Source organism: Miniopterus schreibersii (assembly GCF_964146895.1).
Source record: "Miniopterus schreibersii genome assembly, chromosome: 6".
NCBI lineage: Eukaryota > Metazoa > Chordata > Mammalia > Chiroptera > Miniopteridae > Miniopterus > Miniopterus schreibersii.
Window position 1 is genome coordinate 30,120,439 of NC_138107.1, and position 25,055 is coordinate 30,145,493.

Sequence of the window (25,055 nt, forward strand, 5' to 3'; positions counted from 1 at the left end):
TTCATATGCATATTATAGTAGTCTAAATGGCCTTTTCTTTCTCTCATCGATATTTACAAATATAAATATACTTGTTTTCATCTCCGAGTGTGTGTATTTCTCCCTTTCTCCTTTAAGTTATGTTATTGGAGATATTCAAATGTTAAGTACAGAAACCCACCAATTAGGATTAACTGGGGACATGTCTAATCTTAATTAGGAGAAAGTGAATAACAGAATAGGAGAATAAAAGGAAATTTTGTTTAATTATACATCAGTTTTGTATCTCAGATGAGGTGATCAAAAGATTTGAGCTAAATAGGTAATATTTATTTGCAATTGTTAGATTATCAACCTCATAAATATTTCCGAGGGTTTGAAGGCAATTTGAAACATTTACTTCCGCCTCTGACTTACATAAATGGTTATGTGGCTCATTTGGAAGACTTCTTGAACACGGAGTGTGTGTAAGTTACTGATCTAGATGTACCTCATCATTAAAGGTTGAACTAGACACATTGAAAAAGCCATTTGTTAAGCAAAAAAAACTTCAACTCTATGCAAACGATCACATCAAATGTAGTCTGACGACAGTCACATATGATGATATGTACTGAGTCTGAGTCTCATTGGGCTTATTCTTTTGAAGGTATCCTTTAATAATTTTTGCCAAACAGGTATAAATATACTCCAGTAGAGACTTTTGAGTTTGAAGCACACATAAAATAAAAACAATCTCTTATAAAGCTATAACAAATCTTACTCAGAGTGTTATCTAAGTCTTTATGATTTTTTTAAACTAATTCAGCAGGAGGTCCATTTCCTAAAATAATCCACATGAAAGTTTGTGTATCCTGTGTAAATGACATCCTGTGGCTGTCATACTTTTTTGGGGGAAAACGCTCTTCAGTGAGAAAGAAATCATGAGCGACTTGTGGCAAAAAGAAGTCCATGGAGCAGGGGAGTTTATTCTGATTATGTCGTTACTCTTCTGGATTTCTTTATGCCTCTTCCTTTTAAGAGAGAGAGTATGTAATGCAAATTGCAACTTAATCAGAGGGGATAGGATGTTTTTGGTTAGAAAGAACAATGAATCTTTGATTAAGTAGGACACAGCTTTCAGGCACATGCTAGTGCATAATAAATGTTTCTGATGATAATAATGACTTGAAGGATCTACATAAATGGTTTTCCAGTTTTAGTGTGAGCAAGTATCATTGTGGTACTGATTTGCAAGTCCCACTCTCAGAATTCCCATCAAGCAGGACAGCCTGGGGTGGGATTCAGTCATTTACATCTTTAACAAGCTCCCCAGGTAAATCTACTGCAGCTTGTCTGAGGAAAACACTTAGAGGAACACTTGCTTTAGCATAATTGACTTTTTCCCCCCTCAGTTGGTTTCCTTGCATCTTATGTTACCGGGTTCATTTCCTTTCCTTTTATTTGGTTATTTTTTGCCTTTAGTAACTTTTCCTTTATTGTGATAAGAGCACTTAACCCATGATCTACCCTCTTAACAAATATCTAATGTATAATACAGTACTGTTGACTATAGGCGCAGTGTGGGATAGGACAGCAGCTCTCTGGAACTTAATCACCTTGCGTAACCGAAACTTCCCCAGCCTGGGATTCCCCTGAATGGTTTGCTTTTGCAGCTTTGGTATCTCAATCCGTTAATCAGGTTATATTATATGTAGGACATCTGAAATGTATGTACACTGGTCCATTAACTTACCAAGTTAATCTTCCTGAAAATTTTCCTAAGAGTGTGCTTTCAAAATTAATCTGAACTCTAACAAGAATTACATAACAAATTTACATAACATAAAGTAATAAAGGAAATTAACAAAATGAAGAATCGATTTTTATCAGGCCATGAGGTAGAAGGTGCTCGTGAAGTAACACATACTCAACATGCCATGGAAATTGCTTAACTTCAGATATCACGCACATTAATTAAAATGTCAGCACAGCACTGTTGTAAGGATTATTGAAGATGACCCGCCAGCCGTGGTGTGACGGGGCCACCCTTCTTGTGTCTTGTGGAGCTGATTCCCAGGGCAGGTTCCAGTTTTAGTTTCCTCATGTGCAGACCTGCGCGTGTGGTCACTAACCGTTTACCGGAGGGAAGTGATTACATCTAAAAATAAAATATAACCAATCTGAGGGAGAGGCTAGGGTTTCAGCTCTGGAGTCTGTGAAGTTGTCAACAGTCTACTGTTAAATCTAAATATATGAAGGATAAATTGAGTCTTTTGATTGCTTTACTTTAACTCTATGGTATGTTTAACAATTACTTCGAATATTGTCTTAGTTGGAACAGAATTCAAGAGTAATATGGAGAGATTCAATAGCAACTTGAATTTTTAAATCATGAAGCTATTAAGAATTTATTTCATATTTTCATCAATTTTACTATTATATTGAGATTATGAGAGAGGGCATAGTGGCTTGCTTTCATGCTGCAGGTGAAGTTCTGTTTGAATGTGGCAGTTTCAGCTCAGTTGTCAAAAGAGGGTGGGGAAGAGAATTGTATTAAAAATTGTGTAGCAGGTAGATCATCTCAAAACTTACTTTACTCAGTTACTTAAAACTTTATTCTGTGATAGAAGTTATGTATCAAATAATTAAAGGTTCCTCTTTTTCTCTTTCTCTTAAGACAAAGTATTGAATTATCATCAAAACTAATTATCATCAAAAGTAATAAAAAACAGAAGACCAGAGTAAGGAAAAGCAGCAAAGAACAAAACAAAACAGCTTTGTTCCCCTCCCCATCTTCTTTTCTTGTTTAGTCACTTTTCCATATTTTTGTGTGATATTCTGGTCCAGTGTGTTTTACCTATTTTTGTTAACCAGTGCTTTCCCCCAAACCTAGGATACTCTGCCATCCTTTATCAGACTTATTGTCAAAGTATGAAGTGAACAGGAGGACCTGAGGGCAACTGGTAACAATAAAATGAAAGGACCTGCAGGAATTCGGTTTTAGCCTTTTTTTTAAAGGCAATTTAATAGTTTAAATCGAACAGTAACATAAAAATGTTGAAGGACAATCAAGTACATCGTAGTACATTAACTTAGATGTGATGGTAGAGTGTGAAATATATTTTTATACTATAGCACTTAATTTTACTGTAATTCATGTCAACTTATTTTGTATTGCTATTGAATCTTTCTTTTTTAAAATTTATCTTTATTGTTGAAAGTTTTACAGATGTCCCCTTCCCCCACTCCTTTTTTTTTTTTTTAAATGCAAACCCCCGAAAGCTATTATTTTGATCCATTTATGAAAGGAAAACAAACCACATCTATATCTGTGGGAAATTGCTGCTCTTCATCTTCCCATCTTTTAAAAAAATTTTTCCTTTTTATTGCATTTATTGGGGTGACACTGGTTAATAAAATTGTACAGGTTTCAGGTGCACAATTCTACAAAACATCATCTGTACATTGTATTTTGTGTTCACCACCCACATCAAGTCTCCATCCATCACCATTTGTCCCCCCATACCCTCCCCCACCCCAGTAGCCCCCACACTTGAGTTTCTTCCCCTTTCATCCTCCCATCTTGAGGCAAACAAATACTATGTCATGAGTTTTGTCACTAAAGGTAAACAATCTTCCTTAATATGGTTAATATTTCCTTAATAATGTTAGAAAAGAGAGTGATACATAGAGGAACATCTACAAAACAAGACAGATTTTAATTTTAGTTTTTACAGGTAATATTAATTCCATAATATATTACTTATTTCCCGAGGATATGAAGGAATAGAAAAAACAAAGCAGGAAAAATGGACAAGAGGAGAAATGTTGCAATTTCTCAGGAGATAGCTCTTCCCCCCTTCTCCTCTGATATCCCTGTGGCTTTAAATATGATTTATATGTCAACCACTCTCAAATTTACTTCAGCCTGGACCTCACTTTTGAGTTCCACACCCATCTTATCTCTAACTGCCTGTTCAGTAACTTCATTTGAAATTTTTAATGGCACCTCAAGCTTAACATTTCCAACTCCTCTCTCTCACAGATTCATTTCCTCCTAGCCAAGCCTTCTGTTCTTCCTCTAGTGGGATTCCTTTCAGTGAACTAAACTTTTACCTGGCTAAGCAAGCCAACTCTCCCTCCTCCCTCCATGCCATCCATTATCATGTCCTGTTGGTTCTTGTATCTCGATTCGTTTCTATTTCAACCTTCGCTGTCTCCTCTTTGATACATACTCCCATCATTTCTGGCCCCACAGAGTCTGGGCATGCAAGTAGGATTGCAATATAAAATACAGGACACCCAGTTAAATGTGAAGGTCAGATAAATAATGATTTTTTTTAGTATAAGTATGTTCCAAATATTATGTAGGATATACTTATACTAAAAATATTTTTATTATTTATCTGACCTTCACATTTAATTAGGTGTCCTGTATTTTTATTTGCTATATTTGGCAATCCTACATGAAGTTGTAGGATTTTATTTATGTTTTATTATATAGAGTGGTCAAGGAAAGCCGCCCTCATGTGGGGACATTTAAGCAGAGACATGAAGGTAGAGAGGGAGTGAGGCAGGTGAACACCTGGAAAGCAGCACACACCAGGGCCCTGAGGCAGGAGCAGGCTCAGCCTGTGGGAGAAACAAGAGATTGGAGTCAAGTAAGTGAGCAAGAGGAGGTGAGGGGCTACATTCTACTGAGAAATGGATCTGTGTTTCACATGTTGTCAAATCTGATTTGTAAGCCTGCAAGGTCAAAGGCTACACCTTGGACTCTGATAAATTTATCAAAGCAAAAAATACTTCCCTGGGAGACTTCTTGCGAGATAATCAACCCTTGCCCTCCAGGACTATGACCAGATATCGTGTGAATGGGCAGGTTTCTCGATTTATATCTTTCAGTAACATATCTTCCCTAAAGGCCTTTACAAATCTTAATTCCCAGTTAATGGAAAATCGTTATTCTATATTATCCATCATACATAGTTATTTAAGCACAAATGTGTGGAAATATGTATACCTTAGCAAAGTTAAAGATAAATTACATCTCCCTTAGACAAATTATATATTTTATTTCCCTGAAGTCAGTAAAGTGGTATACAAATAGCTTAAGTAATACTAAGAACCCTCAACAGACTATAAAGAATATAATAAAACATGTTTACATCTATTTTTCATGATGCTTCTAATTTAATTTTCCCCTCTATAGTGCTTTTCCACTCCCCTGCCCCCTTGGCTTTTCCTAAGGTCAGAGGCCTCTGTGGCCACAGAGAGTTGACTGGTTCCTTTTCAGTGTGAGCATCAGCAACACTCACAAATCTTTCATGTATTAAAATCAGTTTAAAAAAATTAAAGAATGGATTTTAATTGCTCGGGGCTTTTTAGCTTTCTGAGAGGCAAAAGAGGGAATTCAACATGCTTTCAGCAGTGAGTGCTCTTTTAAACTGAAAACTTATTTGAGTGGTTATAAAAAATACCAGAACCATGATTGGAAAAATATGTTTCAAAGACAAGTGATCTAATCTCAATAGTACTGGAAAGTTTAGCAATACAATAGAAGGCCAAGTCTGCAGGTAAGAACATAGTAGACGGATTTAGAGATTAAGGGGAAAAGTGATTTTTTTTTTTTTTAAAGCACGTTTCAAACTGAGAGTGGGAACAAAATGCATTTCTTCTAAAGAATGAAGAGAGTTTTATAGGTAGGACTATAGGTAACTTGTGTTTTATTTCAACTTTGCCTTTGAATGGCTATGTGATCTGGGGAAAAGTCACATAACTTCTCTCGAATGAGTTGTTCTTAGGTCCTCAGAATTCTGATTTTTGAAAGGGGAGAAGGTAGAAATCTTTTTTCAATGTATATATTTTTCGTGGGTCATCTATATAAAATCTAGGTAATCGACTCAAATCTGACTTAGCTGCCTGCCTTTGTGTTTCCTTTGCCCCCTTTCAGTATCCTTTCAGCCCTATGAACTTCCCAGGCCCTTCAAGCACAGTTAGGAAGAAAGTGGATGTGAAAATCACTGACAACATTTTAGCCTGAATTTATTACAGACATTTGTATTTTCTTTTCAAAAGCTCTGTTGATTAAGGGTCCCTAAACGAGGCATCTTCTTGCAGTGAAATTTTAGAAATTACCTTTTTTTTTAAAGACTTTTTCTGTTTTGAAACAGTGCAGAGGAAGAGCCTTTGAAGCCACGCTGCTGCAGTGATTCTCCTGTCTACTTGACAGGATATTTGGACATTTGGGTCTCATCAGTGTTTCTTCAAGGCACATGCACATTTGCTCAAAAAATGTGCTTTACTTTATATTAAAATGCCTGTGTCAATACTTAAATGACTCACATTCAATTTGTGATAGCCACTTCCACTGCCTTATTATTTTTATGAGCTGGATCCTTAAAACCGTGTTCAGATTATTGAACCTTGAACCTTACCCCCAAATAGTTACCATTTAGTTTTCATTTGTTTTGTTTTGCATTTTACAATAAACCTCATATTCTAAAGATGTGAAGTTGTGTTTGATTTTCATAAACTAATGACTTCAGTGGAGAAATACTTTCATGAGTATTGGTAGAAATGTTGAATCTCATTCATTTCAGAATGACAGGTTTATTACTTTGACATTATATATTCGTTAAGTCCTTGGAAGAATTTAAATAAGATATATACTCTTTCCAACTTGGCAATAGGCCAGCATACCTTCCCTTCATTACCAAAGTGTCATAGTAGGAAGTCCATTCCCATTGTCTTGAGATTTGTTTTGCCAATCACCTATTGGGGCTTCCTATAAATTTTGTGAAGAATTTAAACTTAATCTTATTTTATAGTCACATAGTTATTCATTATAAAAATTTGGTCCAAATTTTGTTATTTTCTTTTGTTTTGCAAGAAACATTCTTAGGTTAAAGTATTTTCTCACAGACATGCTGTTTTCCTCATTTTGTTGAGGTGTTACATACACTAAGATCAACAGATTTTACACGTAAATGCAGTGACTTTTTATACATGTATTTATACATTTGTGTGACTGCCACTCAGAGAAAAACACAGAACATTTAAAGAACCCCAGGTTTTCCTGCAGTGGCTCCCACTTGATGTCCCACTAAGGTAACCAGTACTCCAACATAGATTAGTTGTACAATCTCTTGAACTTCATAAAAATGTAATTAGGTAGTATATGTTCTTTTGGGAATGGTATTTTCCCCCCACTTAATATTATGCCTGTGAGATTCACCCAGGACATTGCTTGTATCAGTAGTTCACCCTTTTTTATTGCTATGCAGTTTTTCATTATACATGTCAAAATTTATTCATTTTTTTCTCTTGTCAATAACATTTGGGTTGTTTCCAGTTTCAGACCATTATGAGTAATGCTGCAATGCATATTCTCTTCTGAAAGGGCCATTTACACTCATTTTTGTACTCAATTCTCTTGTGTCATTGAATATCTAGGTCATAGAGTTCAGGTATGTGTAGCTTTAGTAAATGCTGCCAAACAGTTTTCTAAAGTGGTTGTACTATTTCTACTCCCACAAGCGATGTAGCAGTTTTCCTTGCTCCTCCTCATCAACACTTAGTGCTGTCAGTTCTTTAATTTTTAGCCATTTAGTTGTATCTCATTGTGGTTTTACTTTGCATTTCCCTGATTACTAATGATGCTGAGCAACCTTTCATATGCTGGTTGACAATTTTAATATTCTGTTTTGTGAATTGTTTAAGTCTTTTGTGCATTTTCAAAATAGGGTTTTAATCTTTTCCTTTTATTGATCTGTGAGAGTTCTTTGTGTATTCTCGATATGATACTTTATTGGGTGTGCATTACAGTAGTCTGTGGTTCCTAGACTGTGGCTTGCCTTTTTGCTCTTTTACTGTTTTCTTTTGATTAATAAAGACTTTAATAGTAATGAAGTCCAATTTATCAATCTTTTATAATTAGTGATGTGTCCCTTTTAAGAAATCTTTGCTACCCCAAGTCAATGATTTTATGTTTTTCTTAGTCCTTTGTTGCTTTCAAAGTTAGATCTAAGATCATCTCTAACTAATTTCTGTGCATAGTGTGAGGTAAGGGTCAAGATTCAGTGTTTTCCTATATGGAGATCCAGTTGACCCAGAACCATTTATTGAAAAGGTGATCCTTTCCCCACTGTGTATCAGTGGCTCTTTTATGGTAAATAAGGACACCAGATGTGTATGACTCTGTTTTTTAGACACGTCGTTTTATTGATCTATTTGTCTATATGTACACCAACAAACACCATGTGATAAAAATTTCTGATATCTGACTATGTAAATTTTCTAGCTTATACTTCTTTGATTTTGCCTTAGCTATTTTAGTTTTTTGGAGTTTTTTTGTAGTTCCATATAGATTTGAGAAACCTCTTGTCAGTTTGCACACATACACACACACACACACTCACACATACCTTGTTGGGATTTTATTTGGTATTGCAGTGAATCTGGGAATAAGTTGACAATTGACATCTAAACACTATTGAATCTTCCAATCCAAATATTTGGTTAATCTCCTCAGTTATTTAGGAATTTAATGTGTCTCAGCAACGCTCTCTAGTTTTTGGTGCAGAGATCTTGATGAGATGCTTGGTTTTTATAAAAACAACTATGGATTCAGATTTCAAAATGCTTGCAAAATGTCCAGTTTTACTATTATATAGGACCTGCAGTTATGTTTAAATCTCTGAGGTAGGAATTTCCAAAGCAGTTAACTAAGTAATCTCCACAATTCTGTGCTATCATTTCACTTATGTGTATTGAAGCTTCTGATTAAATGGTAGCACTATTTAGAATCTGATTTATTCTTCTGGTTAAGTACATTAAGATGATATATTAATCGATGATTTACCTGACCTCTTGATGTATTTGTTAAGGAAAGGGCTCAGGAGCTCGGCAGTTGAACTAGAGAATCAGTAGTTTCCACTTTTCGAAGAGCAGGAGGTCAACTTGGTTTTAAGCAGTTATCTCCCCTCTGTATTCAAACTTTTAGGTCATTAAATCCAAACATGAATTTCAGATGTGATGAATTAAGGGTGTGTTTGCATGATGTCAAAATACTTATTAAATTTAGTTTAAGAAGATCTTTCCAATTGTACAGTTACCTTGGCATATTCTAAAAATTGGCTGCAATTTTGTCTGAATTATGAATTGACTATTACAGTCCCAGAATCTAGCCTGAATTAGGTTTAAACATATCCAGATAATAAAACAATAGTGTTTACATGTACATTGCTGTATGAGTGTGTTGTCGTAGTATTGGATATGTATATTTGCTTTGAATGGAGACAAACTGTTTCTTTAATTTCTTTGAATATTATTAAGTGCTCTAGTACATAATATATTCTTAATGATTTTCTAATTTTTTTCATTATAGGCTACTTCTGTATAGCAGAGGCCTTCACTTTTTTGCTTTTTAATTTTATTTTAATAACTTCTATCTATGTTGCTGCCTTAGTCAGTTCAGGAATGCCATGATGGTATTAGGCTGGGTGGCTTAAACATCAAACATATATTTCACACAGTTCAGGAGGCTGGAAAGTCCAAGGTCAGGGGACTAGCATGGCAAGGTTCTGGTGAGGACCTTCTTTCTGGTTTCCTTACATGGCAGAGAGAGAAAAAGAGCTCCTGTCTCTCCATCCCCTCATAAAGAAGGACACTAGTCCCATCATGGGGGCCCCACCCCTATGACCTCATCCAAAACTACTTACCTCTTAAAGCCCACCTCCAAATACTATCACATTATAGATTAAAGCCTCAATATATGAATTTTGGGGGGATGCAATCAATCCATATTAGTCCCCTTCTGTTTTAAAGTTTAATGTGAATTGACACCAAAATCTGAATTAAAGTTATGTTGAAATAAACAGTGTGGTGATTGCAGGGGATGGTGGGGGAGGTGGGTGGAGGTGGAAGAGGGCATAGATGAGATAAATGCTGATGGAAAAAAATAAAATAAAATAAAATAAAATGAAATAATAAAATAAAATAAAGTTCACTTGTTTTAATATTGGAATGTACTTTGAATATGAAAATTTAATGATGCTAAAGCTAACTAATTTCCTAATGACAAGTATATAGCCACAATTAGAATGTTGGAATAATAATAGTAATAATAGCTTATACTAACAAGCATTTACTGCATACCAGGTACTGTTCTGAGCACTTTACATACATAAATTACTACATGTAATCTTCACAAATACACTATTAGGTAGGTAATTTTCTTATCCTTATTTTACAGAAATTGAATAAAGTAGTTTAATTTATTTCCATTTTTAAGTCTCTGATTATATTGTGACTCAAATTTATCTGAAAAAATTGATAAGAAAAGTAGTGAAATCCTCAAAACTTTTTTTTTTAAAATAGATAAACAATGTGCTATACTGAGAACAGAGGGACATCAGTTTTCCCACGACAACAGAGATAAACTTGAAGTTTCAGGTAAGCATTATAATCCTTTATAAAGAAGCATGTTGTGCCAAATATCATCAAGCATGTAATATATTGTAGGTGATTCCTTGACATTGTAATTTAAGATAATGACATCAATATAAAAAATTAAAAGCTAAGAAGATGGATGGTGTAGAAAATATGCTGAAAACAGTTCTATATTGAAGACCAACAATAACTCAGTCTCTTGGAGAACAAAAGGTTATTTAAAATTATAAAAGTTATACACATTGTAGAATTTTTGAAAAAAGAAAATTTATGTGAAGGAAGATCTCACTACATTTCCCCACATCAACATATATTTTACTAAAGCATGATATTTTTTAAAAGGCTGCTTAGGTTTCAACTAAATGGCAGTAATATTTTTTATTTAACAGATTTTCTGCCTTTAGCCATCGGAGCTGCTATAATGAACTACTCTGATTATTTACTTACGGTAATTCCCTAGGTCAAAGAAAATTAATATTTGAGTCTTTTGAAACATATTTTATCTTTCTACATCCTAAAAGGAGAAAAATTAAATCAAGAAATTTTGCTGATCCCAAACAGCAGGACTTTAGTTGAAATAAATCAGTGCATAAATAAGGACAAAAAAAAATCTTATTTAAAAAAAATCAATATCTTTGTGAGTTTACTAAGTTTAATAAAACTGCTGGATGAAATCATTTGTCACATTTTGCAGGTTTTGATCTAGGAGAGAGCTTTTCGTTGCGACGTGCATTTTGTGAAGGTGATAAAACCTGTTTCAAATTGGGAAGTGCACTTCTTATTAGAGATACCATGTAAGTAAAATGATTTTTCTTTATACTATAATAATACTACAGAAACTATTTTCTAAGGAGATTCCAAATAACTTGTTAAAAAATAAAACATCTCACTACTATCATACTCACTTGAATGCTGTGGTAAATGCCCTGCTTATAAATTTGTTGTTTTTAATAATCTTTGCAATCCGATCTTGCTCTATAGTGTAAATGCCACTTACATGTACAGATAGAGGCATAATCTTTAGAGAACAGAAAATAAATTTGTTTTTTGAAGAAATATTTTTATTTAAAGTAGACACGACCAAAATTAGATTTTAAAATGTAAACTTTAAAACACAAGGCACGACGCAGACTTGGAAACAAAAAGCTTACATTTGTTATATTTATTTCTACATGCTTTATGCATGTAGAGAAGCTTCGTGACAGAATAAAAGAACACAGCCCTTGGATATCCGTTTTATATGTTGTGCAAACAGTAAAGAAAAACTGATTTTCAGTTTTATTTTTGGTCTTGATACTCGTTTCATTTCCAAATGGTTTTACCAAATGTTTCCTTTGTTATCTTTACTATCCTTTCTCTACCAGTATACCTGGGATTAGAAAAAAGAATCACTTGCCTTTTAAATGCTGGCAATTGGTCAGCAACTATTCCGGGTAATAATAATTCCTCCTATGGTTGGCTGAATGTAACCAGAGGAGGGATAAATAGTAACTCAGAAAGCCTGAGTCCCCAGGAGGGCCGATGGAGCATAGATGGTCGTGATATGTACAGCCCTGGAGCCCCAGGTAAACACTTTAGTGTGTGAATACACTGCAATGAAAACAGGATTGAGATCTGTTTGGTTTAAAATGCAACACAGCTGCTTTTGCGTGAAAGCAAAAATGAACGTTTTCACTTCCTCTTGGGCAGCTTAATATTTAAGTTACCAGACAGGGTTGTTGAGAATCACAGCATTTGAATTCTCAAAAGAAAATAGCATTAATCAGCTCATTGCCTATCCTCAGATGCTCCGTATAAACCATGTTTCTAAGTCAGTTTTTTTCTTGAGAAAAATTTCTTTACGGCCTTCTATTTTGCAACCCTTTAGATACTTTTAGCTTAATGATGTGGCTCCTCAGAAGTAAACTGCTTATTAATTGGTAAAAAATAAGAGTGTAAAGGAAGAGAGTTATTTGATATTGGGGGATATAATGAGTGATTGCCAGGCGGGGCGCTTCGGCAGATGTAACTGTTGTAGGTGGCTTTTAGGTGGCTTCACATGTAGGCATGAAACCCTCAGGGCAAGGCAGCTTCATGATTGGCCAGCCATATGCAGTAAAGAAAAGTCAGTATGAATCTCATATATAGTTCATATATACATTGGTTTAGATGTTTCCTAACTACTAGTGAATCAATTTAATTAATTCTCTTCCAAAAATTAAGATGTATTTTCTTTCACACCCTCATCTTGATGATCTAAACCCCTGCAATTCTGGCCAGCTGGCTAAAGGATTGGAGTGAAAATCTTTTAAAATTCATAGGAAAACTTAGTTAATTTTAAGTAGTTATATTGGAAAATTTGCTGCCACCTTTAGGCAATGCTATTCCCCTTCGAACAGGTGTGCTAATAAATATGAGGTACAATGGGAAATTTATTTTTCAACCTTTGGCTCTAAATCACTGCGACCCCTGGGCGATCAGCGTAAGTGAATTCTCTGACTGGACAGCAGAGCCCTGGTACCTCCACCACAGGAAACTGGAGGGTATCTGGTTAAGCTGACTAGCGAGTGTCAAGTAGCTTGGCACATCTCCACTTAATTTCACTCACTGAGCCAAGTATGCTAGGATGCTTGTCTTGCATGATGCCATTTTGATTTTTCAATGAGACTGGAGTAAAGTTGCAGCTATTTATATATTTGTAAATAAGCTGTCTTGCAGAATTAGCATGGGAAAAGGCAGATGCTATCTTATGTGAAAAATGGGGATTCTTTCTGTGCCTGAGCTTGTTTTTATTGTTCTGGCATCTTCCAGGTGAGATATATGAGGGGAGGGATCTAATGAGTGTGTTGGTGAGATACCTACCTCTTGGGCACACTTAGTACCTTAAGCCTGGCTTAATGTGGGGATCCCACAGGACTCTCTTGCAGGGGCCCTCCAAATAAACGTTACCGTACACTTCAAGGTGGCACGGGCGCAGGGAATATATGAGGGGCTTTATAGGCTTGGTTTTCTTTTAAATTCATGTCCATTTCTTCAGTATTCTTTGGGATAGCAAGTGGTATGTATTTGGGGGCCTTCAAGATTCTGGGTGGCATGCCAGCTAGTTTTCTAGAATTACCTTATAAGAAAACAGTTCCTTAGCTTCTTGTATCTACAAGTACCCCTTGTTATGTGAAATAAGTAACTCACTATTTCTCTACATATTGAGAGAGAGCTATATCATAGATTACCATATTCTGATTATCTTTAAATTGTATTTTGGCAATTATCAGGACAAAATGGTGATGTTTTGAGAGGAAATATATACATAACATGTGTATACTGTGAAGCACCTTATTTTCTCTGTATAATATTGTCCTTAAAGTTCGTGAGTTGCTTCTGTAGAAACATGTTTTAAATAAAAATGTCTTAGCAGTTGACTATTTTAGAAGAGTTGATGAATGTTGAATTTCTCTTCATTGCTGATTCTGAAGGGGCAGCATACATACCCTTATTTTCACTAGCCAATGGGGGAAATCAATCAACTGTACCTGTACCAGGGAAGCGAATGTCCTGATTTGTTATTGAATTCAAGGATGGTAAAGAGCCTTCTCTCTCAGGTTCTGTGATTGAGACCTAGTGGCTATCTAGAATACTGTGCTGAGAAAGGTTCCGAGCCCATTTGGGGTTCAGCAGATGAGAGTTCTCTGACCCATTAGCAAAAAAAAGGAGAGGAGAGAAGGGAGCTTCTCTGATTTTGGATGATTCCTGTGAGCTGGTGGCTTTTGCAGCTGAAACAGTTCCTAAGAATGGGGGGAAATGAGGCTGTGTGTAAAAAAATAATCTACACAGATGAACTTTACTAAGATTTTGTGAGTTATTTTAGTTCTCTGGACCTTAACAATTCCCTTGTAAACAATCCTGAATATGGGGGAAACTGTTGTGTATGTTGCAGTGTAATCTATGCCTTGTCTTTGCTATGGTTGAATGATTCACCCCCTGGGCGTGTCTTTTCCACATGGACCTTGACACTACCTCCAGGCTTTTATGATTATAAATAACACTTCAACGTCTAGGAAAGTTGTTTCTCTCTGTGTTTAGGATTATTTCCATAAGATTGATGTTTCAGAGTAGAATTCCTATTTCATTTTTAGTGATATTGACATATACTTCTAATTATGTTCCATCATTGTTTTACTCATCTATTCTGCAAATTATCTTCAGTAGTACTGGACATTTATTAATTTTTTAAAGCTAAAATTTATATCAGTTACAAGTAAAATCTGTAGCTTGCTATGTACATATTAAGGGTTCCTGAATGTTTCTCCTCTCCTGAAGGGTAGGCAGTAGCGATCAATAAGCCACTGAAATGGAGTCCAGTCTAGAGCTCATCCTTTTATTCAACAATCATTTATTGAAAATCAATATGGACTGGGCACTTTACTAGGCTCTGGGATTACATTGGTGAAAGTGGGTCTAGGCTCACCTTTCTGGACCCTGCTGGAGATACACAATGCAAGGAAAAGCTGACCTTTGCTCTTGCCTTGACTCAAGAACAAACTGAGATGTATTGCCTCCTGTCATTCAAGCTCGGGCTACAGGACTCAGTCACACCCCTTCTCCCATAAAGGCTAAACTTTCTTAAGCATCATACACAGGCTAATTCTTAAACTTCTTCCCTTCCCTCTTATGGGCCTGTTTTCTAACCCATGTTTCATTTTTATTGCTCTCCTTTGGGACATCTCCAAGTTTTCAAAAGCAGTTAAATTCCATGGCTCAACATTATGTTTAGAATAGTGATGCTGAAGTTTCATGTTGCTGAACGTTTCAGGAGGATCATTTCACAATTCCATTAAACTGTAAAGAATGACTGTTTATACACCCCTGGGTTTTCATTTGGGGCATTCTGTTATTTTATAGATAGAAAGTTTCCCATATAAGGAAATGTGACTTAGTTAAAAAGCTGTCCGGCTACTTACATGAGATTGAGTGTTGCATAGAACTCTTATATCATCACTGCATTTCCTTAATTATAGTTGGGCATACCAAAAGTGTGAGGTGAGTCATTAAGTCATACATTCTTAAGATGAAAAAAAAAAAAGGCTAAGTTCACAATTACTAAATTCTTTAAAAAGTACAATTTAGTGAAGTTATATATATTAGAACAGAATTTTAAGAGTTTTAAAATGCATGGAAATATTTTCTTCTCCATCACAAGAGCCTATCACAAGAACCTATCTTATTTTTCTCTAGAAAATTCAGAGATGTTAATATGTTTCAATAACAAATTGCTTTGTATAAAAATGTCTGTTTGTTGGTTTTCAACATTGGGAATTCCCTGGGTAAAATCTGAAACTGGCCCGACACATGGAGGGCAAGGAGAGATCCAGGAAAGAGGCAGACCAGTCCGGACTGGTAGGTAGCAGGTTTGAGAAGCAGGGGAACTTAATCGGAGGCTTGTCTTAGGCATCCACAAGATGAGTAGATCTCTGCACCTGTCATCCAGAATCTTAAGTTTATACAGTAAGTCCTCACTTAACATCATCCATAGTTCTCAGAAACTAACTTTAAGCTAAGCACTGTATAATAAAGCCAATTATACCATAGGCTAATTGATATAAACTAGAGTTAAGTTCCTCTGACATATTTCTGGTCACAAAAACATCTCCAAACTTCTAAATAAAGACTCAAAACAATTATAATGTTAAACATTTAAATAAATGTGAACTACATATACATTTTTAAAAGATTCATAAAAACAAGTAAGATAATTACTTTCCAACCTGCTTACTCCAGTTTGAGGTTGTGGGTGGCCAGAGCCTATGCTGGCAGCTCAGGGTGCAAGGTGGGATCTACCCGGGACAGAACATCTTCCATCACAGGGCACATTCACACCCACACCCACACTCACTCAGGCTAGGGTGGTTCACATAATGTGCATATCTTTGGGATGTGGGAGGAAACTGGAGTACCCAGAGGAAACCCACGCAGACATGTATGAACGTGCAAACTTCCACAGACAGTGGCTTTGGCTAGGAATCGATCTGTCTTTCTCATCAGTGTTGTAGTGAAACAACGTTGAATGAAATGATGTTATTGGAGGACCTCCTGTATAGAGGCCTTAATGGGTTCAGTCATGTACACAGTCCAGATGGTCTCAAGAACACGTTATTCTTTCAAGGCTGTGTCCTTGAAATCGCTCCTGGTGGGGGAACGGTGGCAGAAGGATAGGAGGGGCTGAGAAGCCTCTGAGTGCCAGGTCTGGCTTGAAGATGAAACAGAGGTCACATTCTCTCGACCTCCTTAACACTGTTAAAATGTAATATTATATGAAATGTTGTCAGTTTAGTATTTCCATTTACCAATTTTTGGAACATATAATATTATAGTCATCAAATTTAAGTAAGTTGTGATTTTTTTCTTCAAATTTCATATAATTCAGTGTTGCTTGGGGAGAAGTAAAAAGTATCAGTAATTTATCATATGTATGTAGATTCTATAATGTTCATGTCAATTTTATTTTATTCTGTTCTTATTTGGTTTTGTTTTATTTCAAAAAATTCACTTAAAATATCTAGCATCTTAAGAAATTTTTAAGTGTACAATATATTATTGTTGAGTATAAGTACAGCACATCTCTAGAGTTTATTCCCTATTTTATTATGGCTAATTACGTGTAAATTGTATTATTTTAAAATGTCCTTATTCCATTTATGTTGAGAGTAGCAAGGTACCAGTTAAATGTACTACTTAGGAGTCATAATAATGCAAATATCATCATAAAGTAATAAAATTATGCTTTGGTAATTACTTGGGCATTGACAGGAATTGATTAATCTACTACTGTTGGATTATGTGTAGATTTTTTTCTTTCTTCACTCATTTTGTTATCCAATGAATCAAATCTTATAAGGAAAAACAGAGCTTTTTTGCTCACATGGGGGTTCTATGTATCTGTGGAGTGTACACTGCAGGTTTTCAGAGTAGACAAAAGAAACAAAGCATGGCAGCACATCAGTCATCTTTAATCTTATCTGAAAATTAATTAATTATTAACCTTCGATAGTTGCAAATGTATTGCTTAAATGGTTGTAAACCTAAATTTAAGCATGACAAATTTATGAATTAGCCAGAGAATTGACTGTAGTAATGCATGGTGTTTTGTTATACTGGTGCCTAAATATAACTATAACAATTCTACAGATGTTTTTGTGGATTGATAGGAGTCCTTGTTTCATAAAATAACAACGAGTAGTCTAATTCTTATTCTCAGACACAGAATCAGATAGTAAGATACAATTATAATTTTAATGATAAACTTTATTATCATTTTGATTTTTTCAACTTAGTCACAAAGGCTAATCAGAATATAAGCACAGTAGCCAAATAGCTGCTTATGTTATTTCATGTGACTCACATAAACTTGGTATGCTTTGTCCATTGCTTCATTTTAGTCAGCACTTACATTTCTAAAATGCATTTGTTCCAGATCAGGTGAAACTTTTATAATTTTAAATTAAAAATGATATATTCAAATAATTGACTTTAATAATTCCACTCACCATGGCTATATCTATGTAATTTGAAAGCAATCACAGGTTTGGTGAAAATTTCAATTAATATGGATACCCAAGATAGTGCCTTGTAGAATTAATATCTGATTGGTCGAATAGGAGATGGAATTCACCAGATGTTTTGTACTCAAGTTATTCCTTTTATTTAAACCACCTCAACTTCTGCTCTCTGCAGCAGAATTGCTCTGCTTCAGCTGTCCTCTAGAGGTGACCCTCTGTTTTCCCAGGTTAACCCCTCCAGCTGTGTTTTTAATCTTCCCTTAGCCAGCCTTCTCTAAGACATTGATTTACCCATGATCCCCTTTGCTCTTCTGTTATCAACGCCCCTCTCTACAGAATCCTGGCCTCTTAGCCTACAGATATATACTTAATCCTTCCCTGCTCTACAAGCATTTTCCCTTGACGGTACCTTTCCCTCCCAAACTTCCCTAAGGAATAATGTTACTGACCACTTGTACTTCCCCGCACACAGATCCCTTAGCTTACATCTGACCTCTCGAACACTGGAAATTTCTCTTTCAAAGTGGTGAGCACTGTTGTGTCTCTAGTGAATTGACCTCAGAGTTTCTCTACAGTGCCTTTGTGTACCTATTTCTCTCTGTCGTGTTCTGTCCACCATTTCTGCCACTTGGAATCCTACATATTCTAGAAAGCGTAGGACACACCCTACCTTCTAAACGCAGCTTTCACAGATGTCCGCAGGCAAATTTCCCTCTGTTTTCTGATCCGATTCATTTTTAAATACTTTTTTTCTTAATCCTCACTCAAGGATGTATATATGTTCATTGTTTGTTTGTTTTTTTTAGAGAGAGAGAAAGGGGGAGAGGGGGAGAGAGTTTAGAAACGTGGATGTGAGAGAGAAACATCAATCGGTTGCCTCCCATAAGTGCCCCAACTGGGGATCGAACCCCAAACCTTTTGATGTATGGGACAATGCTCCAACCAACCAAGCCACCTGGCCAGGTCTTAGAATACTTTTTATATAATGCTGGTCAGATCCTGGTTCAGATAGTCTAAATGTTTCCAGGCCACATTAGGTTGTGGCTCAGATGATATGTTAACATCAGTGCCCCCTCATAAAGGCAACTCTCATTATTCCTGGGCGCCCCAAGCATGCTGCACATGTGGTCATGTCCACAGTCAAGTATGCTTCTGTTCTTGTTTCCCGGTCTCCTTGTCAGTGCATGTCACCCCTGACTTTGCTGCGAGTCCCCTCCATGGAAATGTTGCTATAGGGGACCCAGTCAATTTCTACTTGTGCTACTGATCCTCACCCTTGGGTGCCAGAGTTGCCCAGTGGCTTATGGCTGAGTAGGCACATGTGTACGCTTTGGAAGGTGGTGGCATGGATTCAATGACCCTCTATCCCCTGGACCCCAAGGCAGTACTGCTTGGGCACAGAGCATGACAGTGTATTTAACAAATAGAATTCAATCAACTCTTGGCATTCCTTTCTCTGTGGGGTTGAAAAGCTCATACGTATGGATACTAGGCAATCCTCTCTATTATTTTCATATTGCCTATGTCCCCTCTAATTTACCCATGATAAGAATATAACATTCCCTTTGCTTACAATAGTTATATTGAAAAAAATATTTTATAGTATATTGTGACTGTTATTTTGAAGTTTAGCTTTGATGCCAGTGAAAGAAGAAATTCTAAGAAAGTATTTCATTCAATTCCCAAATTATGTTGAATACTCACTATGTGTGGAGTACTCAGGATTAAGAACGAGTAAAGACATGGTCCCTACCAACAAGTTATTTCTATGTGGGAAGACAGATATGTCAACAATCAGCTATGATGGAACATGGTAGCAATCTTTAGATATTGTGTGTGACAGACTCTGGAAGAACAGATGAAGCCATTTCGAGGGAACCAGAGGATGTGAAAAGTAGAGGCTTGAAGAATAAGGGAAAATGTGCCAGGTGAGCCAGGGGGCCAGTGTGTGGTAGTTAGAGGGAGTGTCATGGTGGTTTTAAAGGTCAAGGCAATTTGAGGAATGGTGAAAAATCCCACATGTTTAGTGAACACAGATGGGGAAATGTCTGGGAGATGGAGGAGATTGAAAAGGCAGGCTAAGGTGCTTTTCTGAAAGTCTTTATGTGCCAGGCTAAGGGCTTTGAACTTTATTCATAAAAAAAGGAAAGTAAAATATGAAAAATTTCTATGACCTGAAGAGAAACCAGAGTATATCAATGATACCTCACCAAAGTTGTTTTTTTTTAAAGATTTTTTAAATTGATTTTTAGAGAGAGAGAAATGGAGAGGGAGAGAGAAACATCAGTATGAGAGCAAAACATCGATTGGCTGCCTCCTGCATGCCCCCTTCCAAGGATCAAATCCACAACCTGGGCATGTGCCCTGATGGGGAATTGAACAGGCAAGCTATTGGCGCCCAGGACGATGCCCAGCAACTGAACCACACTGGCCAAGGCCCAAAGTTGTTTGTAAAAAACTGAAGGTGTGGGAGCAATAGCATTACATTCTAGAAAATAATGCTGAGTACTGAGTATATGCCAGCGGGAAAATCACAGCTTTCAGTTGGTCAGACTCTCGGACTGATCCTGAAGCAGTGGCCAAGCCCCCAGGCTCAGAAAAGACATTTCAGAATTCAGAGGATGACCTCTTGGGGATGGGGTTGGGTTTGACCCAGGAGGTTTTCTTGGGGGTGGGGTCGTGGAGACACCTGAAAAAACTAGCCTTCAAGGTATTTCTGAAGAGCACCTTCTCTAGTCCATCCTCGATTTTTATTATCTGAATGTCACCTAGTAAGATTTGTTTTCAATGGGAAGTCATTTACAATATCACAATGAACAAGTGCTAATCATAACAGGCGAAAGATTATGAGAGAGTCATCCAAGCTTTGTTTTTCCATTAACAACCTATCTGTCTGTATCCCCTCAGCAAACACAAAGGGGCTAAGATTTCAGAGTCTCTTTGGCTGTGGAACTCAAACATCATCACCCAGCTTGCGGGGAAGGCATTTCAGACAAACCCTCCAGGCCCTGCTAGCCAAATTGCTCATAACATGACAGGTGATGGTGGATGTCAGCTGGGAAAGAAATGACTTACTATAAACTCCAAGCATCTCTCACTTCACTCTCAGGAAATGTAACTTGTATCTTATTTCTCTTCCTGGAAGATATTCAGCAAGTCAGAGGCCCCATTGATACTTGTAAATACGGAAGTTCTTCATAAACCTTGCCTCACGCTTATTTAGAATGGAAGAATTAATTTGGAAGCCAGTTCTTGATATTTAAAAATAGATTTTTTTCCATTTAACAATTCCATTTTAAAAGTGAAAATAAAATAAATAAGGGTTAGGCTTGCTAAATGTGATCTGGAAAACTCAGTTTGGCTCTACCAAAATAACACTTAAAAAAAAAGGGCTCTGCTTCAAGGCTTGTGCTGTGAACTAGTTGAAGAATTACCTCTGGAACGGTTATAATTAGTAACTAAAATTTTTAAACATTTTGCTGTCTAAATGTATATCTCACACAATTTTTGGAACACTATTTACACAATGAAATTTCTCTATAATAATTGTGTCCTCTTGCTTTTCAGTTTATGAGCACTGAAATTGTGAAAGTTTGTTAATAATTTTTTTTTTTACACATTTCACTCCTTGAACACATTTCTTATTATTTAGTTAGGTAAAAGAGCAAAAAGGAAACCAGTAATCATGGGTTTTCTCCTTCCTCTCATTCTGTAGTTTGGTTTTATCTTTTTTATTTTTTCTATTCATGAGACAGACATGTTCCTTGCCACATTACAAAATATGGTTCTTGTAGAAGTACAGAACAAATACATCAAATTGAACTTTCTGTATAACGAAATTACCAGTTATTCAATGTACTAAGAAAAAAAGAAATTTATGAGCTTCATTAGGGTCTTTATTTTTTTTGGCAATAAACCACCAAGGCCTAGTTGTGATGGATAAGTGAAATCTACTCCTTGATTTCATCTCTCCATAAAACAACTTTTTAATAAGTACTTGCATGTACTTTAAAAGATGGATTATTTTTTAACTTTATGATTTTCCTGGCTTTGCCATGCTTGCACTGCTTCCCATCTAGAAGGGAGTACGAGGAAGCAGTTTATCCTTTTAAAGCAGTTCTCGGTTTCTCATTAATTGGGACAGCCAGGAATGCCCATTATTTGTTCAGTTGACATCCTTCTGTCCCTGAGAGACCAGACACTTCACCTTCATTAAGTTAACTTGGAGTATAGCTGTGTTAGGCATTGATTTCACACCTCAGGGGATGAATGGAATGGAAGCTAACACCGATCCCTGTGCCAGGAAAACGTTAATGTAGGATCAGTGCTAAGGGTTATCTTTCTTTCCACAATGATTTGAAAGAGTCACATTTGTGATTATTTTCACATTTTAAGGAATTATTTTTCTTTTTAGTTAGGTTACCATCCTACTAATGTTCTTCCTGATATATTGCTTCTCACCAGTAGGATAAACACAGAGGCAATTTTTGTCAGAATGCTTCAAACTTTTCTTCACATTACATAGTTATTGGTATATATACTGTTTTCATAATTCTCACTACTTCCTGAAAACCACACTCATTTAAAAAAAATACTTGGTGAAAAATCCTAATTTTTCTAAGAGATGATCTCTAAGGAATACATAAAAAATATTCCTGATTGTGTGTCACCTTCAGTAGCACACTTCAGTAGCAAACTTTTAGGAAAGTTTATCTTTCCTAAAATGTAACAGACAGCATCCCAATTTTAAAGATATTATTGTGTGGTTTGCGATACTTCCTGAACTGTGCTCAAAATATCATTAGGGGAAGGAACTGTAATAATCCACCCCTCAGGGCTACTGGTCACCTAGGATATGCAAATGTCATGATGAATACTTTGAACAGAGCCCAAAATATGATTTATTGTTGTTGTTAACATTACAGTATGATTTCCAACATTTTAATTATGTATTCATTTCTTGAAATTAATGTTTTATATTTATTTACCTCCCCCCACCCCACTCCACCCAGTACTCAGAAAAGTAGTTTTTTTTTTCTCCCTTATTGTCCCAAAACATTACTTTTAAGTTAAGTTGGTAACAACGAGGGAAATTTTATTCTTAACTCAGAGGATGCAAGCAACTTGATACACTGGAAAAACTGACCTGGGAGTTAGGAGTTCTGAGTTCAAATCCCATCCTGACCTCTGTCTCACAAAGTGATGTTAGAGCAGTTACTTGACTTCTGTGGCTTTAATTTCTCTTTTATGGAGTGAGATGGTTGATCTAAATCACTATTAAGGTTCCTTTCAGCTTTAGGAGTGTAGAACCACAGGAAACTATTGTGTGTAGTGTCTTGTAACTGAAACATTCCCAAGGGCTGGAGAATTCTGCAGAAGCACACTTTTGGTGAAGTCTTCCTGGGGTAGCTAGTCCATTTTGTAGAGATTTTCAACTTCTGTTTGAAAGTAAGAATACTGATTGTGTTTGTTCCTGGCCTTGTTTTGCATCAGCTTTTTTATTAGCCTGCTGTAGAATCCCACAGGGCTTAGTTTTTCCTTCTGCTGTTTTCTGCTAAATGGGATATAGCACAGCCTCATGAGGCCTTAACTTTAAGGCATTATACAAGCTAACATATCTCATACCAAATACAAGTATTTGGTGCCTACTATGGCATCATTATGGATTTCCCATGAATGGAACCCATTTTTATGAGTGCTTCTTATAGGCCAGGTATTAGCCTAGATGCTTGATTTAGAGCCACAAGTCTGGCAGAGTTCCTGTTTTCGTGGGAATCCTATTCTAGTTGCTAGAGACAGGGAATACATGTGTAAACCAGTACATTTTTTAAAAATGTTGGTGAGTTTTCAAGCAAAATACAGACTCATAGAGAGCAGGTAGATAGCTCGAGGGGCAGGGGTTGGGTGAGGGATTGAGCAAAAAAGGAAAAAGAGAGATAACTCATGGACGTGGACAACAGTGTGGTGATTTTAGGAGGGGAAGAGGGGAGGTGGAGTTGGAAGAGGGCATAGAGGGGATAAGTGGTGATGGAAAAATTAAATTAAATTAAAAAAAATTGTTGATTAGTTTTAAGCCTATGAAGAAAAGAAAACAAGGTGTTAGGCAGTGACTGAGGTGAGGACACTTATAGAGGAAGCGACCTTAGACCTGAATAGTGAGAGACGCCATCTAAGTGAAGACTTCTGGGGACAGCCATCCCGGGAGAGGAAATAGGAAGTATAAAAGCCTAAGACCTCAATGAGCCTGGCGTGCTCAAGGAAACAAATTCAGGTCATTGTAACTGGAGTGTGGGTGCCACACCAAGACTGAAATAGGAGCTGATGTGTCAGAGGAAGGCAGGAGTCAGAGCACAGTAGGCTCTGTGAGCCATGGTCAGGGGTGTGCATGTTATTACAGGACCGAGGAGACACTGTAGGAAGGTTATAAGTAAGGAAGGGGCCTCGTCCGCTTTACATTTTGAAAGCTCATTCTAGCTGCTGTGTGCAGGCTAGACTTTAAGGGAGGGAAACAAGGGAGAACTGTCAGGACACTATGACAAGGGTCCCAGGAATGGTGGCTCCTTGGATTAGGGAGTGATGGTGGAGCTGGAGAGAAGTGGGCAGAATCGGGATCTGTGCTGCTGGTACAAACAGCAAGACTTGCCAATGCATCGTATGAGGTGGGGCATAATGACAGGAAGGCAAGAATCAGGAATGACATTTCCGAGTTTTGCTGGAGCACCTAGGTGAATGGCCATGCCTTTGATCAAGATGTGGAATCCACATAAAGGGATGTGTTTGGTAGGAAACAATAAATTAAATTTCAGTTATTTAGAGACGCCTTTTACATCCAAGTGGAGATGCCAAGCAGAGGCTTAGATATGTGAGTCCACAGCACAGGCCAGGACCATAGTCAAGGTTTGTCTTGGTTGCGCCTCCCCTTTGGTGTCACCTCCTGTTTTCAGGAGCTTTCTTCCCATGCTTCCACTGGCCTGAGGTGGCACTTCTGCTGCCCAGGGCTCATGACAATGGCATCTCACCTGTGTCTGGCTAACTCAGGTGTATTTCCTGCTCTGGATTTATTCCTCTCTCTGTTCAGTCCCCTTTTCAACTTCCTCGCTTTGTGACAATCCC

At 36.7% G+C, this 25,055-nt stretch overlaps 1 protein-coding gene across 1 annotated transcript in view; it reads left to right on the forward strand.

Annotated features, from left to right (window-relative positions):
- The window catches only part of COL19A1 (collagen type XIX alpha 1 chain), a 284,762-nt gene that overhangs the window by 12,718 nt on the left and 246,989 nt on the right, over positions 1–25,055 (forward strand). The window contains exons 3-4 of the mRNA XM_081141246.1: positions 10,339–10,413; positions 11,105–11,204. Coding sequence (XP_080997372.1) covers positions 10,339–10,413; positions 11,105–11,204 — 175 coding nt within the window. The remainder of the gene's footprint in view (positions 1–10,338; positions 10,414–11,104; positions 11,205–25,055) is intronic.